This window comes from Symphodus melops (assembly GCF_947650265.1).
Source record: "Symphodus melops genome assembly, chromosome: 11".
NCBI lineage: Eukaryota > Metazoa > Chordata > Actinopteri > Labriformes > Labridae > Symphodus > Symphodus melops.
In genome coordinates, this window is record NC_136701.1 from 24,506,748 (window position 1) to 24,523,839 (window position 17,092).

Here is a 17,092-nt window from a genome sequence, read left to right on the forward strand (position 1 = left end):
TAAAAAAAATAGACACCCGAACCCTAACCCTTTTACCCAGACCTAACCCTACCCTAACCCTCTAACCCTAACCCTACCCTAACCCTAACCCTAACCCTCTAACCCTAACCCTACCCTAACCCCAACCCTAACCCTTAACCCCTAACCCTAACCCTAACCCTTAACCCCTAACCCTAACCCGATCCCAAACTCCAACCCTAACCCTAATCCTAACCCTACCCTAATCCTAACCCTGACCCTAACCCTCTAACCCTAACCCCAACCCTAACCCTAACCCTAACCGTAAACCTAACCCTAACCCTAACCGTAAACCTAACCCTAACCCTAACCGTAAACCTAACCCTAACCCTACCCTAATCCTAACCCTAAAACATGGACGCTGTCTCAGTGATGTCACCAATTGGTTCCTGATGGGAATTTTGAAGCCCATCGATGGTGTTCGCCATATTGGAAAAAAAGATGACTCAAACTACCTCTCCATAATGAGAAACACGCAAAGAGGTGCATCTGAGGCGAGCGTTAGCAGTCATGTCAGTCATGTTCCTAATAATGCATAACCCTAAAAAAAACAATAAAACATTACAAGCATGAACTATTAAGAACATCTTTCTCTCTGCTGTACAAATAAACATGTCATTGACATGAAGGCTCCTTTTTAAACACTGAATGTTGCTGCTCGCACACGAGATGCTTCGACCGCACGGGGCTGACGCAAACGAAAAGTTCCTCACAAGAGAGTAAACCCCCCCCCACAAAGTCAATCTTTTAAAAAGATGTCTTCGTTTATTCCATGCTAACCTCCACACACGCGTCCTCACTCTCTGGCATCTCTAATAAGTATCTTGCATCCTGTTAACCCCGTTTGATTGATTGATATTCGACGGAGCTCAGAGGTCACTGGTGGGGAAACGTCCACCCACAGACGTGATGAATTCACACCAAACCAGTCGGCTGTAAACGACGTGAGTCAGCGTTTCATCCCGATAAGAGCAGACAGCTACAACAACAGGCTTTCCTATATCACACACAAACAGGATCCCCACGTCAGGACGACTTTGTGTTGAACTTTAAGTGAAAGAAGTCAAAGCTACAGGTGTTTGTAACTTCAGCAGCACATTTAGTCTGAATGTAAATTATGCGTGGGAGATTTTCACCAGTGAAATCGCAAGAAGAAGATTTTGCACACGTGTATTTTTGTGTGCATAAAGAACCAACCGAAAAACACCTTCACCGTTGGCCCTGTTTCTTATTGTATGGAGGTTTTTTTAACGCTAAAAAGATCAGATGTAATCCTGTAAATCAACGATCTGATGTGAGAAGAAGCCTTCACTGTGGAGTCAGGGAGGTGAACTGTGGAGGATTATGTAAGAAGAAAGATGATAAGTGAAAACACTAACATACCATGTTCTCGCCTTTAACCCCGCGCTGCTGAGAGGGTCTCTGCAGCTGGAGCCGCCCTCCTCCTCCTCCTCCTCCTCCTCCTCGCTCTGCATGTGAGCTGAGGCAGAAGAAAAAGGAGGCGTGCGGAGGCTCCTGTCTGCTCTCTGCTTTGTTTACTCAGGTCAAATAAAACAGACAGCTGATATACCTGCAGTCCTCGATTCACTGAGGAGGAGACAAAGATCACAGCTGGAGTCAGAGACGTGTCTAAAATGGGTTTTTTTTCTACACAAAGATTGAAATGTTTAAAACTGTAAGTTACCCTACAATAAAGAATAAGCTTGATGTTATTTATGTTTTAGGCTTTGCTCACAGAACAGGAAATATGTGAGTTTAAGAAACCTGTGAAAGAAGAATTTAAGTTTTGTAACCATCGGCTATCGTCTGACGCTCTGACTTCCAGAAGCGACATCAGACTTTAGATGTAGTCAGCATTAAGAAGGACTGCAAGGCGAGACTTCCCTTTCAGCACGTTTCCTTTGTTTACAGTCCAGTGAGCATCCTGAAAAGCGAGAACGGACTTCTAAGAGCGGTTTGTTTACTGAACCTGCATGAACATATTAGACTAAAAACGTAAACTGGAACTCTTCAACACCCAGACGCAGGTCTACCTGCAGGTCCTTCATTATTATGCAGAAACGTGTAAATAGAGACGAAACAAAGAACCCATATGCACAGAAAAATATTTATATTTTATGTGTTGTCTGTGTTTAAGTACATGTGACTCTCTCTACAACCAAATTTACCGACAGATGAAAAATAAAGTAACCTGACCCCACTCAAGGTCTTCAGGGTGCAACTGCACTGTTGTAACACACACAGGGCTCCCGTTCTCAGACAGCGAGAAGCCGTTAAAAACACGCAAAGACGTTTTAAGAAGCTAAAGAACTGACTTACAAGGTTCAGTGATATTATTGGATTTTGTGCGAATGCGATTCTGCGAGTGTCTTCGGCCCATTGCTAACATGTTAGCATGTGAACTGTGTGTTTGTGTATTCTACATGTTCTACTGAAGTCTTGTCAAAAGTTACATATTCAAATATTTCAAAGTTTGCTGAGGATCTCGAAATAAAAGATCCTGCTCGGCATCAACCGAGCAGTCCCTGTGAACATCAGTGAAGAGCGTCCTCACTTCACAGGTTCAGAAATGATTAGATTTTTTTCTAATAAATTGGTGAACGAGTTGTTGTGCAGGATTTAATCATTTCTAATCTTAAGTCACATGAAAAGCATTAAAGGCAGGGTTGGTCATTTTCCAAACTAGCATGATTTTTAGTGTAGCATTTCCTCAGTGCTCCGTCTACACCCGCCCCCTCCCCCTCTGTGCTCCCTCTTAAGCCACGCCCCCTCACTTACTAAACGAGCGCCATCACTCCAGAAATCGATCTCAGTTCATCTCTTTCATTGTGTAGAAACTACGCCGTCTCATGTCTCATTCAGCGGTAAGTAAACAGTATAAACTCGAGTAGGGAGACAGGGAGGCCTGTGATTGGTTCATCAGATTGGTACCTCATGGCAGACATTGGTCGACGTTTTTACAGGCTTACAAACGTTAATGAGAATGAAAACAAACTCAGCACAACAACAAGGTCCAAAAAAAGCTTGTTTTATTTTATTTTATTTTTCCACACAAGAAGCTCCAAGCGAAAAGCTTTCAACGTTTTCTTTGAAATGGAGTCAGAAAAAAAAAAAAGTCAGCTTCCTTATGCTTTAACACAGATAAACACAGGGTCTCTACTCATCATCACAGCTGATCAGGAGAAAAAAGTGTTAGGTGCAAGGTGTGTGTGTGTGTGTGTGTGTGTGTGTGTGTGTGTGTGTGTGTGTGTGTGTGTGTGTGTGTGTGTGTGTGTGAGGGGGGGATAGAAAGAAAGAGGAGTGGAAAAAAAACAACATATATCACGTAACGCTTAAGACCAACAGAAATCTCGCCTGTACAGGATCTTTGTAAAGTAAATAACCGTCCCTGTTTCACATCAGTACGGCAGGTCTTTGAGGGGGAGGAGGGGGGGGGGGGACCTGCATTAAAGTGCAGACAGGGGGGCAGCTTCAACACCGCAATGGACACCAGGGTTCAGGGGGGGAAACGTTCGGCCTGGTGGACCGTTAGCTTATCATTTAGCACGCTTGCACTCAGTCGTTATTCTGGTGCATCATCAAAGTGACTCAGTAATTCTCACTTTACCGTTTTATCTTTACTGCAGCAGGTTCACACTGTGAGCGACACGATCAGGGGGCGGGGACTCGGAGTGTCTGTTTGAACATCTGAAGATTGCACTGCGCAACAAAGTGTGATTTTTTTAAACGCTTCACTTTAGCTCAGGCTTTCACTGCACTAAACCTTTAAATATCGGGACTGAGCGGCTGCATGTGTGAATGCAATTAGCAGAATCTTTCACCCTGGTGAAACGTCCTTGTGAGTCGACGTGTAAACAAAGAGAGAGAGAGATTCATGATGTTTGTATAAATCTCCCGCTGTGAGCGAATAAACCGCTCAGGACGCCGTCTAGAAAAGGTCAACAAATTGCATCAGAGCATGTGTGAAAAGAGCTTGTGACAGTTCATGTGACTCTTTTAGTAGTGTTACTATTTCAGGGGAGAAAAAAAAAAAAAAGAAGAAGAGGAGAGTCACTATCCGTGGAAAAAGCTCGACTAAAGAAGAAGAAGAAGAAGCAACACGTGTGTTGATTTCATCTTTTCTGTTTTTTAGAGAATAAACTCATGTAGAACCAGGCTAGCTGTTTCCATCTGTTTCCATTCATTATGCTAAGTCAAGCTAATCAAGCTAATTAATGTGCAAAGAAATGAGAGCGAGTCATCGATCCTGTCGGAGAGAAAAGGTCAGTCGCTCTTATTATTGCTTTAAGAATAAGATGAACTCGTCGAGTGACGGCCAGCGACTGATCCGTCTTTGGTCGGCTAACTTGAGGCCTTTGAATGATTATCTATTATAAGAACAGTGAAGCGAGACGTGCTGGGTAATAATAAGGTCCCTGAAGTTTAAACTCAAATCTTACCAAACGGATTCGACTCATTTCACAAATATCTCATTGCACTTCATCTCAGCCAGGTTCAATCAAACAGATAAACATCTTATTTTAAGATTTAAAAAAAGGCAAACGATGACGCCTGACTTGCTTACAATGAGTCAGAAATATCTGCCAGTGCAACGAGGGAAATGTAGTTTTTAAGAGTCTTAAAATGAGGAGTGATACAGACTCATTCGCTCGCTTTATTTGCAGATTTTCTTTTACTTATAGACCAACTCAAGCCGTCATCTTTGCCTGTTGAAACTTGAAGTAAGACGTTGATCTGGACCCGTCAGGAAATCGTGTAATGAGAAACGTTTGAGGAGAAATGAGAGGAGTGCGTGGCCCACCGGAGTTTGTAAGGACGGAGCGTTATAAATAAATAAGACTGTGCTGTAGTTCATGTTTGGTGAAACGTTTAAACGCTGGCTCATAAATAAGGTCATTGTTTAATCACTCTGGACTGAGTCGAAGCGATGGTCTCCGCCATTAAACAGCACTTTTAAAAAGCAAGAATAAGTCTGATTTGGATTTTAAAAAAAGCTTTGCGGTGACTCACCCGCCATGTTGCTCACAGTGTGAACGCGTGTGTAACTTTTAAAAACACAAAAACAAGTCTGTCCTCTTCAGACTCTCAGATCCACTTCAGATCACGCGTGGAAGTGTGAGGGGACTCGACCAAGTCGGATCATTGCTGCGATTAAAACACGTTCAACAGAAAAGAAACAAAACGCGACTCCGCCGGAGCGCCGCACTGCCTCGCCAAATCGTCTCCTTCAATTGCACACGTGAAAAGTTTGGAAACAAAAGGCATCAGTTGGGGCATTCAGACATCTTGGCACCGAGAAATGACCTATTGTTAAAAACCAAACGGAACAAACAAAAGGAAAAAACAGAGAGATTGGTATATAGATATATATATATATATATAGAGAATCTCTCTTTTGCTTCAGAGAGTACATTCGTCATCCTTCTGTAAGAGGAATTATGTAACTAATACAGTATGGTGCTCATGAGGGTCAGGGAGTGGGAAGAAGCAGCTTCAGAGAGGAAAAAAGAAACATATTCAGTCTGGTAAACTAAAGCAACAACTACCAGAGCGGGCAGCGGAGGGGCTCGAGTGCCGAGGAGGAGGGAAAGAAAATGAATCCCTAACACGCTGTCACACTCCCCCTCCCTCCCTCCCACGCTTCGTGGTTCGATCCCTTCCTTCAGAGCCGATCCACAGGAGTCCGCTAAGAAGCTCTTGGCACTTTTTGGACATGATAAACGTTTGAACGAAATGACTGGAGAGACAAAAAACACGGGGCCGTTCCTCCTCCGGCTGTCCTTCACTGTGCTGTGCTCTTGGTCCGCAGAGCTCCGATCACGCTTTGGATGTTTTCTTCAGGAACCTGCAGGAGCAAAAAAAAAACGCTGTGTGAGCTTCTGATCACAGCACATACGGGAGCAGCTGAAGGTTATCTATTAAATCTATAAGAGAACTTAACTTTCTTACAGCTTCTTGTTCGACAAATCGTGATTTCACTTCAGCAGAAAACTCCTGAAAAACTCATGTTTGTGCTGCATGTGTGAACGCTTTTCGCTTACACCCCCCCCCCCCCCGAGTTTCTCCTGCCAGACCGCTCGTATTTCTTCTGCAGCAAGTCTGAGCGAGCTGATGTGAGAACGCAGCAGGATAATCACCTCGAGCTAGAGCGAGGGTGCAACGAGAGCTGCAGTCTTGACATGCGTCATTTAACGGCTGCGTTATGTTTTCTGTTCGTCTGTTTGTTCTTCTTCGCTCTTTTGCCAGGTCAGATGTAGCGCTGAATTAGTGTAGCTGACTGCGTCTTTTAGCTTCATCCGAATTCATCTAAATGTTATAAGAGCATGGCCTTTGTTTTGGGAATGCACAGATTAAGAAGTGTCATAATGCATCTCTGGACCCTGCATGCAGCACTTGAAGGTGAATCAAACGAGCTGTTTGTCTTACCAGTGCGTGGTCGAACTTGAAGGTACTAATGTAGTAAGCAGGAATGTCAGCTGTAGCCAGGGGTTCAGAGATCTGAGCCACGATGCCGCACTCATCTGCAAAAAAAAACCCCAACAAAACACTTTTTTTTTTTTTTATTGTTTTTATTTATAGTTTTAGCCTTGCAGTACACAATAAAAAAACTCACCAAATCCTAAAGGTTGTCCTCCGATGCGAACCATCTTCCAAAGTTCTCCAGAAGCGCTAGTGAAGAGGACGTTGTTTGGGAACCTTTAAGTGAGTAAATGACAAAGAATATAAAATATCACAGGTCATTTAAAAACAAATCCACTCTGATCCTGTATTTGATCATGTCTATAAACCCCTCTATTTCAGCCCTGCTCAGAACAGGCTGTTTCTGTGTCTGTAGCTTTAAATATGTAAATGAGCTGTGTCTGGCCACGCCCCCTCTCTGGAAGGGCTCGGGTGTACTCGGTGCTTTCTGGCTCCATGTCCTATTGTTTACGGTGAGAAGGCAGACTCAGAGGGCAGAACAAACACCTAGCTGTGGGAGTGTCACCCACCTGGGGGAGGGGCTACTGCCCTTTGTGATGTCATAAAGGGAAAATCTCCAAACGGCCTGTTTGAGACACATTTTCTGAAAAGTGGAGCAGGCAGAAGACGGAGAGGATGGACTTGTCTCATCATTGGGGGGGTTTGGAGACAGATAAGAGATTTATTAGTGTTTAACTTGTTGCAGAACCAGGCAGACAGCTTTTCACACCTGCTGCACATGAAGCTAAATGTGCTAAATGCTAATATGTTGGGTCTCTCTGCTCTTCAGAGCGACATCAACAGGTGAGTGGCGTTACTGCAGTCTGACCTGCTGTGCCTTTTAAGAGAGCCGTTTTAAAGTTGAGAAAAATAGGTGACCTATTCCTCGAAGACAACATGAGCGGTCTTACATAAACCGTGTGGACGAGGCTGACCCACATGTGGCTGCAACAAAATATGAACTTCACTCTTTTTACAGACGTTTGGTCCAATTTGAGTTTTCCCTTAAAGACATCAGTGACACACATATATGAGCTCCCCGAAGGGAGAATAAGCAGGAGCCACGCGGGAAGTGTAGCTGCTCAGGTTTCTTTATGTCCTGTCTGCTTCATTAGAGAGAAACAGGGGGGCAACGAGGAAGAGAAATGAGTCACGCTGAAGCCCACTGTGACTTAACCACGTCCTCTATACATCACAGCTGTTTCTACTGCTTAGCAACACACCAGCCGCCCCCTCAGGCAGCACTCGTGTGTTTGTTCCATCGTGCTGGTCTTTGAATGAAACAGGTGAGGATCATTACACAGCCGACGCCTGTTGGGTCTTTGTAGCATAAGAGTGAGTAAGGTCTTTCACCTGCCCTGCTGTAAAGTGTCTCCAGGTAACAGGCTTTGTAAACTGTACAAATGAAGAGCGACTGATTGAGAGCAGAAGTTGAAACTGTTGTTGTTTATGGGTCATTATCGAGCGCACTCTTTCACAGACATCATATTTCCTCTCTGTTGCATCTGAAGCGCTTTGGATGAAAGGTGCTTCATGAATAAAGTCAGGAGTTAGTTCACCTTTGAGTCGTCTGCTCGTCCATGACCAGCGAGATGTAGCCCTCGATCAGGGAGAAGGAGAAGAAGCGGATGTGGCTGGAGTCCTCGCTGGAGGCTCCGGGTTCTTTGGGCCTGGAAGAGAACAGAAACCTCTGATGACGGCGATGCAGAAATCACAGTCTGGTGCTCTAACACACCGACGATGAGGAAAAGTCAGCTTTCACTCATCCTCCTACGGCTGCAGATGCAGTGACACTAATGCACCCTTTAGTAGAACAACACTGTGAAGGACACGAGTGGATCTTTGAAGTTCCCATCAAGCGGTCTGCTTCAGTCCAGTTCGGTACGGCACACATTTACAGGCGTCATAGTTTGGTGAGGGTGCCAAAATAACTGATCCGGACTGTACCGCTCTGACACTAAAGGTTGGAGCTAGACACACTGCAGGCCGTTGATTGGTCAAAAGAATCTGCACTTCCTGTGTGACAACGGGAATAAAGGATAAACACTAAAGGCACCAGGTTTAAAGAGTCATTTCAAGGCTGCTTTTGTCTCTTGCCTCAGAGACGCTGACCTTCCTCGGATCCATTTATCTTTGTTTCCTGTGTCACGTTCTTCTTCTTTGTTGAATTTATTGGCGGTCTACACTTTGTCACATCGCTGTGATTTAGTGTAAAAGCAAGGTCAGAGTTCAGTGTCCCAAACTGCACTGACCCAAACGGGCCTGCTCGCTGGAAACCCAGCGAGTGTGGGAGGAGCCAGAGGACTGCAGCACAGGAATAACATGCCCACTCCTGTCCAACCACCTGCTGAGAGGCAGCAGAGCGAACTACTGCACAGCGCCATCACGCAACCTTCTACTCTATCTCAGACGCCACAGAGACCTGAAGAGGCCGTCTGAACAGCGCTCGTCTCATTGCTTCAGTTTCCTTTGATGGTTCGTGAGCTCAGCTTCGACTCGAACCAGTTTGAACGATATGACACACATTATGATGAAAGGCGTTCTGATTGCGAGGCTAAACGATGAGCTACATGCTAACTTAGAGGTGCTAAAATGTTCTCAAACACTTTTAAGAAACTGTGATTTTAAAAGCCGAACACATCACGAGGTGTGGTTTTCACTCGATGGTCGAGCTTCATGTGAAGTCACTAAAACTCCTCCTCAGGGGTAAACATGGATGTCTGAACCACATTTAAAAACATGGTCGTGAGCGTCTGTCTGGAGAGATTTCACGGAGCTCTGTCGCACATTTCCTCAAGTCTCCGACTTTTCCTTCAGGGCAAAAATAATGAAAGCTGCTTGAAGGACTCGGATACGAAAAGGTACAAAGGCTGCAGCTCAGCTGATGGAAGCATCAGAAGTGTTTATTTTAAAAACACCAGGTCTGAGGCGTTTCCTATAAAACACTTCATGCTAACCTCGGAGAGGCTAACACACGGCTAACAACACAGAAGGTTCTCACCCTCCAGAGTAAAACATGACGTCCATGAGCAGGGTGGCGACGGAGGGCAGCGTGTCCGGGTCCAGGCTGGTCACACAGAACATGTTGCTGGGACTCGACAGAGGGTGAATGATGGGACGCGGCACTGAAACACACAAACAGACACGTTAACCAGAGTGCAGGCCGACCAGCTAATGTGGCTAACCTGTAACCCGTTCACCTTTCTCTCTTACCTAGTTTAGGCTTTACGAAGCCGTTGGTGACTCCCAGATCGTGAACAGCAACCGTCTCGCCGTTGACGACCCGCAGCAAAGTGAATTCGGAAGACAGCGTGTGCATGACCATGGGCAGGTCTCGCTCCCGGACCTGAGGACCAAAACAAACATGGAGGAGGTGAGTGACAACAACAAGTCCACATGAGACGAGATGTCCACGCTCCTGAGACGGAGCGCCTCGCTCGCTCTGAGGCGTGCGGCGTGCACAGAGAGTCAGGTCTCTGTTGTCCTTTTTTGTCATCAGTGGAAGAAAACATGTTTTAGGAGTCACATTTTTTTATTTCCCTTCATCATCTTCTTCTTCTTCTTCATCTTCTTCTTCTTCTTCTGTGAATGTTCTTGTGTTAAATCTTCAACCCACCGGTGTCAAATGTGCAACCCCGATAAATAAGACAACCTTGAACCTTTATATATAAAAACAAGGTGAATGAAATGATTTCCATGTGTAAAGAAATAAATCACAGCTAATAAATGAAATTCCGGTTGAAGAGGACAGAAATGACTCAAAGTGGTGAGACAGATGTGTTTTGTTTTTTTTTTCTTCCAACAATGACGCAGAAAGATTATTCAACCGCGATAAGGTTCAATCAAAGAGCCTCGTCTGGTCCTTTCATAACTGCCCAGAAGAACACAGCATTTGATAAGGTCTTTTATTGGCGCTTAAAGCTGAAGGTCAAAGCGTTTCATAAAAGAGCTTCAGAGTTGTCTTCAGGGGAACATAAATAAATTCCTGGAAATTCAGTTTTGGAAACATGCTGCGTTAGATAAGAGGCTGGTCTGTGGAAGAAACAAGGACGAGGACTCAAATCTTATCTTTATGCTTTCATGCATTGTCCTCTTTCAACCTCGATTTGATTGGATAGGAGCGCAGGAGAGAGAGAGAGACAGGACGTGTGGAGAGGAGAGAGGGCGGGGCCGGATTCGAACCCACGGTCGCGTCAACAAAGCCTCAGCACATGAAGCGTACGCAACGACCGCAAAGAGCTCGAGTCCAGGCCGGCAAAAAGCCTCGTGAGAAGCTTCAACGCTTCAGTCAGATAAGCCCCGCCCATTCTTAAATACCAGTCCCTACTGTCAATCAAATGTACGCAACGTTTGGAGTGTGTTGTTGAAACGAAACGTCGGGTCGTGTTTCTTTATCGTCTCCAAAATGAAAGTGGATCTCTGGAACGAGCGAGTCTGGATGTAACAAAGTGATTCCCCTTCAAGGTTGGCAGCTATTACTTCAATTGAATCTCTGTGTGTGTGTGTGTGTGTGTGTGTGTGTGTGTGTGTGCGTGTGTGTGTGTGTGTCGGCTCAGTGAGGCTAAAGTTATGGCTCCGTCAGGCTTTACTGCTTTATGTAACAGAATAGATCCAAACAGTGGAAAATAAACATCTTCAGCTGGTGTGTGTTTCCCTCAGATATTCAGTAATTCAATCCGACACCGTGTGAGCCGGAGAGGAGATGGGTGCTGCTTGATGTGGGCGACGCTGTGAGTGCAGCTTTGTTTTTGTTTTGCTTCTATTTTATCTGAAGCTGGTAATAATGAGGATTATGGGTAAAAGAGCAGCCGGTGCACAGACAGGAAACAGAGTATGATACCTGGAATTCCAGCAGCGAGAGTGGAATTCCAGCAGCGAGAGGCTGAGCTGCAGATCCTCTTTACGTAACAGATTATGAACATCCACACTGTTTTTTTTTTTTTTTCTTCTTTCATTTTCATAAACATGCCAGAGTCGCTCAGCAGACTGGTTTTCCAAGAAAGCAAGGCAATAAAAAAAAAAAACCCTCCCTGTGGCCTGAGAGGCTTCGGTATGAGAGACGATCTCTAAATCAAAAAGAGGCCGGAGAAGGTCCACGATGTCTGAGCTTATTGCCTTTACATGTCAGACATGATGAGGTAAGAAAGGGAGCAGCCGGTTGTTATATAATGGAAAAGTAATGAAAGTCTTCGAGCAGGCTGTAAACACACTGATCATGTTTACAGCATGTACACTTCATCATGCATCTGTCTTATAAGCATGTTGACATGTGATGCATGTTTTGGAAACTCTGCAGGTTGTTTTAGCTCCAAATGAATCAGCTGTCTTTTAATGCCCTTCTCTGTCCTGATGGTTCATTGATCTCATCACCTGAAGTGTTCACACACACACACACACACACACACACACACACACACACACACACACACACACACACACACACACACACACACACACACACACACACACACACACACACACACACACACACACACACACACACACACACACACACACACACACACACACACACACACACACACACACACACACACACACACACACACACACACACACACACACACACACACACACACACACACACACACACACACACACACACACACACACACACACACTCACCAGTATGAAGTCGGTCTGATAAGTGGACAGCATGAACACAGAGATGTTGTGGTCGGCCAGCGGTGCGATGACGGATTTGGCGATCTTGGTGACTCCGATTGGCTGTGAGTTGGAGGCGTTGCCGCCTCCCGACACCACGTTCAGAGCCAACCACGTGGCATCAGCAACACTGATGTGTTCTGACTGAGGCAACTCTGAGAACAGAGAGAGAGAGACACAAAGAGAGAGAGGGAGAGAGAGAGAGAGACACAGAGAGAGGGAGAGAGAGAGAGAGAGAGAGACACAAAGAGAGAGGGAGAGAGAGAGAGACACAGAGAGAGACACAAAGAGAGAGGGAGAGAGAGAGAGAGAGAGAGAGAGACAGAGAGAGAGGGAGACAGAGAGAGAGAGAGAGAGAGAGAGAGAGAGAGAGAGAGAGAGAGACAGAGAGAGAGAGAGAGAGACAGAGAGAGAGGGAGAGAGAGAGAGAGACACAGAGAGAGGGAGAGAGAGAGAGACAGAGAGAGAGAGAGAGAGAGAGAGACAGAGAGAGAGGGAGAGAGAGAGAGACACAGAGAGAGGGAGAGAGAGAGAGACAGAGAGAGAGAGAGAGAGACAGAGAGAGAGGGAGAGAGAGAGAGACACAGAGAGAGGGAGAGAGAGAGAGACAGAGAGAGAGGGAGAGAAAGAGAGACAGAGAGAGAGAGAGAGACAGAGAGAGAGAGAGACACACAGGGAGAGGGAGAGAGAGAGAGAGACAGAGAGAGAGAGAGAGAGAGAGAGACGAGTTACATTTTTTTGGTAACAAATAGCCATGGCGGTGAGCAACGTTCATGAGCGTTGGTTCCTTTTTCCTCTCGAGTCCTACTTCCTGTTTTGACATTATTTGTCTTTAAATGTGAAGTTCTCCTGCCACTGCCTTTACGCTGTCTTCAACTACAGGAAGTCAGATTTCCCTCAGTATCAGACTGTGTGTGTGTTCGAGTCAGTGATGGAGCAGGATGTTAGGTACACACTGTGGGTTCAGTCTTTAGTGTTTTCATTTGAAAGGTCCGATCTGTCAGATATCTACAGAGTGAGGTGAGGCCGTTTGGACGCCCCTGGGTTTGCCAGATATGAGAGCAGTTATCAGGTGAACAGGTGTTGCAGCGATGGAAGTGATTGTACCCGAGCTAAAAAGCCTCTGCATGTTTCTAATAAGCTCATTTTTCTCCGTCTCTCAGATTTTATAAAATCCACCTGTTGTGATGAAATGATGTAAAACGTCCTTTCACGAGCGAGTTGTGTTCACGGTTTGGTTTGAGCAGCTCACTCAGAGTCGGTCAGCAGGACAAAAATACCTGCGTCTGTTACGCAACACACGGCCTGCGGTCTCCGGGGTAACCGAGGAGGGTCACCCTGGAGGAGGGCGTGTAATGACACGGACTCACTCAATCAGCCCGCCACCAAAACGCCACGACTGGCAGCTTGGCCTCACAGCCCTAATGGCAGAGTGTGCTCAAACAGCGGCAGCCGAGGCCACGCGGCGCTGCACACAGATTGCACAACGTGATCTTCACCTGCCGCCTCCGTCTACGGTTGCCACGGTGACCTCAAAGATCCACGAGAGAGAAAACAAACAAACAGAGGACTCACCTTTAAAGCCTTCCTCGTCCACGATGATGGTGTAGTCCTCGGGAGTCTCCGTCAGGCTGAAGAACTTGCATCTGGAAAAAAAAGGGGCGAGCGACAGAAATGAAAACCGGAGGAGAAAGTTCAAGAGATTAACCGCACGAGTCGTTTGGGAAGTCTGTCCAACGATTACTGTCGCCTGCAGCTCCCTGGTGCATTCGTAACACACACACACACACACACACACACGCACACGCACACCAAACAGTGTGTGGATATTTGAGGAGACAGTTTCATATGAAAAAGATGCATCAGTGAGATGTTCAGGGACCAACAGGGACTATAAATGTCTACTTCATCATTTCATATTGGACATGAGGCTCAATAAAACGGCGTGCTGCTCTGCTCCCAGTATGAACCTCCAAACACAGAGTGATGTGAGGGGAGCAACATGTTTTTAATATGCAAAGAGAGGCCGACCACCTTCAACGAGCTGGCCCCATATGTCACCAGCTCTCGGATGATGAGAGCTGTGAAGAGATTTGTTCTGATGGAGAATTACGGCTGCTGAGAAGTTCATAATGGCGCTGGTGTTTTCAGCTCTGGTCTCTCAGAGGCAGAGACGACCAATCAGGAGGAACCGCACAAAACGGGTGACAGCGTGGAGACGACGGCCTTTCCTGATCCTGTGTCGAGAGCTGGAGAGAAACAGCCAATCAGAGGGCTCCCTCTCAGCGACGGGTGGCGACGCAGCCGCACACGACGCAAAAACTAACCAAAGGTCGAACGGGGAAGCGACAGCCGATGATCTCCGTGGTGCGTTCGGGAGCTCCAGGACATCTTTCAGACGACACGTCGAGTCTGCAGACTTTGATTTCTCTTCTCGCACCATCGTGGCGTTCACGTGAAAGAACTCGTGAAACGCGGTGCGACTTAGTGATGATAGTGATCGGTGTGTTTGAAACGATAAATCACCGTTTTTATTCGATCTGTTTCCATCAAACACAAACCTGGAGACATCTTTGTTCCCTGTCGATGGAGTTTCTTCACACACGGTCACATCGCTTCCGTGACTTTTCAGCTCTGAACGCACCAAATGGACGATATTGAAATGAAGGATATAAATAAGGCTTGAAATGATGCCCGGCAGACTTTCTGCAGCACAAAGGGAAGCAGTCAGCAGAGGGCTGGATGAACAGCATGCACAACACGACTGTGATAATCGCATCGTTACAGGCTGGCCACCGAAGACTCACACGTCACATTTGGCTGAAAGGTGTGAAAAACAACAGGAGGATAAGAGAGAAGACTCAACAATGCTCCGTGTGCAAACAGGGAGCGCTTCTCACAACTCAACCAGCTCTCACATTCATCTGTTCGACCTGCGCCGAGGAGTTTTTGTCTCAGCGCTAACCTGAGTTAATAACAGGCCTCTAATCATCACGATCACGTCTTTATGAGCACTGCTTCATGACTCACTCCATTATACCACACCGCACTCCGTCCAGATTAACAGTGAAACAGCAAATCAGTGCAGAGATTAAAGTTATTAGCGTGCACAGAGGGGGAGATCAGTGAACATTTAGCCGGCATTACTCACATTCTGTGTGCATGTAAGGAACTTCACAGAGACTCTTAAATGAGTCCGAGCAAAACACTCAGGAGCTCCTCCGAGGCCAACGCAACAAACCTGTGTGTGTGTGTGTGTGTGTGTGTGTGTGTGTGTGTGTGTGAAGCTCACAGAGAATCATGTGCAACACAGTAAAGTTTATTCAGACATGCTGCTGAAGTAGTTAAAGGAGCGATCTGTCAGATATCTACAGAGTGAGCTGATGACGCTCTCCTCCTCTGTGATCAATCAGCCAATCAGAGAGCTGCTCTCTTCCTCTGTGATCAATCAGCCAATCAGAGAGCTGCTCTCCTCCTCCGTGATCAATCAGCCAATCAGAGAGCTGCTCTCTTTCTGTGTGATCATGAAGGAAACCTGCTGTGTTGAAGCTTCTCTGACAACAATGCAGCAGCCAGTATGTCCTCCTTCTAACTTTAGATTCTGCTCCTGAATGCTCTGGATTTGCAGAAAGCTTTACAGACCCATGCAGAGCTGGCTAAACACTGAAGCTACAGTGTCCACCACATGCAAGAGCTGGCTAAACACTGAAGCTACAGTGTCCACCACATGCAGAGCTGGCTAAACACTGAAGCTACAGTGTCCACCACATGCAGAGCTGGCTAAACACTGAAGCTACAGTGTCCACCACATGCAGAGCTGGCTAAACACTGAAGCTACAGTGTCCACCACATGGTACTGAGACTGAGATCACCTCCAACACCGTCCAGGAAAAGCCTCCCGCTGTGAGGTGAATAAGTGAAGAAACAACATCTAGTAAATCCATCCTGTCATAACTTTTAGACTTTGCTTTGTCTTTAGTTTTAGTAACTAAAAATGTTCAGAGTCATTCTTTGAAATAAGTGATGCATTAAGAACGACAGGAGATGCCAGTGAAAGTAGTTTAAAGCAGCAAAGTAGTGGTTAAAGAGGAGGCCCGGCTCGACACCATGATAAGGATGATAGCGTGCTGCTGAAGGGCTCTATCAACAGGAGAGAGAGAGAGAGAGAGAGAGAGAGAGAGAGAGAGAGAGAGACAGAAACAGAGACACAGAGAGAGAGAGAGAGAGAGAGAGAGAGAGAGAGATAGAGAGAGAGAGAGAGAGAGAGATAGAGAGAGAGAGAGAGAGAGAGATAGAGAGAGAGAGAGAGAGAGAGAGAGAGAGAGACAGAGACAGAGAGAGAGAGAGACAGAGACACAGAGAGAGAGAGAGAGAGACAGAGACAGAGACACAGAGAGAGAGAGAGAGAGAGAGATTAGAGAGAGAGAGAGAGAGAGAGAGACAGAGACAGAGAGAGAGAGAGACAGAGAGAGAGAGAGAGAGAGAGAGAGAGACAGAGACAGAGACACAGAGAGAGAGAGAGATAGAGAGAGAGAGAGAGACAGAGACAGAGACAGAGACACAGAGAGAGAGAGAGAGAGAGAGAGAGAGAGAGAGAGAACTCAGCTGGAAAAAAACACGAGCAAAGAAAAACAAACTAGTTGCAAAAGTGTCATCCAAAGGACACTGGAGCGCTGATGATTTGAATTGATGTAATCCCTGATGGACGCTGCCAGGACAAGAAAAACATCCAACCTTTAAATAAGGTGCACCACTTCAGAATTCACTCCGACACACTAAATCCTTTGTCCAGCTCAACCCTGTTTGTTTTTCTTACATCACCCTCTGTCTTTCCTCAGACGCTCCCTGCTCACTACAGAGAGAGCGAGAGAGAGAGAGAGAGAGCGAGCGAGCGAGCAGTCAGAGCTGCTGCTGACTGTATATCAACCACCAA

General features: G+C 46.1%; 1 protein-coding gene across 2 annotated transcripts in view; it reads right to left on the minus strand.

The window, feature by feature from the left end:
* Positions 1-17,092, minus strand: part of castor2 (cytosolic arginine sensor for mTORC1 subunit 2) — a 48,368-nt gene that overhangs the window by 28,580 nt on the left and 2,696 nt on the right. Inside the window, exons 2-9 of one of the 2 annotated variants that reach the window (XR_013780182.1) lie at positions 13,735-13,805; positions 12,121-12,314; positions 9,691-9,823; positions 9,479-9,602; positions 8,037-8,147; positions 6,632-6,714; positions 6,445-6,539; positions 3,867-5,863 (exon numbers count right to left, since the gene is read on the minus strand). Coding sequence is in view for 1 of the 2 variants with exons in the window: in XM_079356553.1 (XP_079212679.1) it covers positions 5,801-5,863; positions 6,445-6,539; positions 6,632-6,714; positions 8,037-8,147; positions 9,479-9,602; positions 9,691-9,823; positions 12,121-12,314; positions 13,735-13,805 (874 nt within the window). In the remaining variant the exon portion in view is untranslated. Of the gene's footprint in view, positions 1-3,030; positions 5,864-6,444; positions 6,540-6,631; positions 6,715-8,036; positions 8,148-9,478; positions 9,603-9,690; positions 9,824-12,120; positions 12,315-13,734; positions 13,806-17,092 lie in introns of those variants that run through there. The other variant, XM_079356553.1, reaches the window with a different exon arrangement.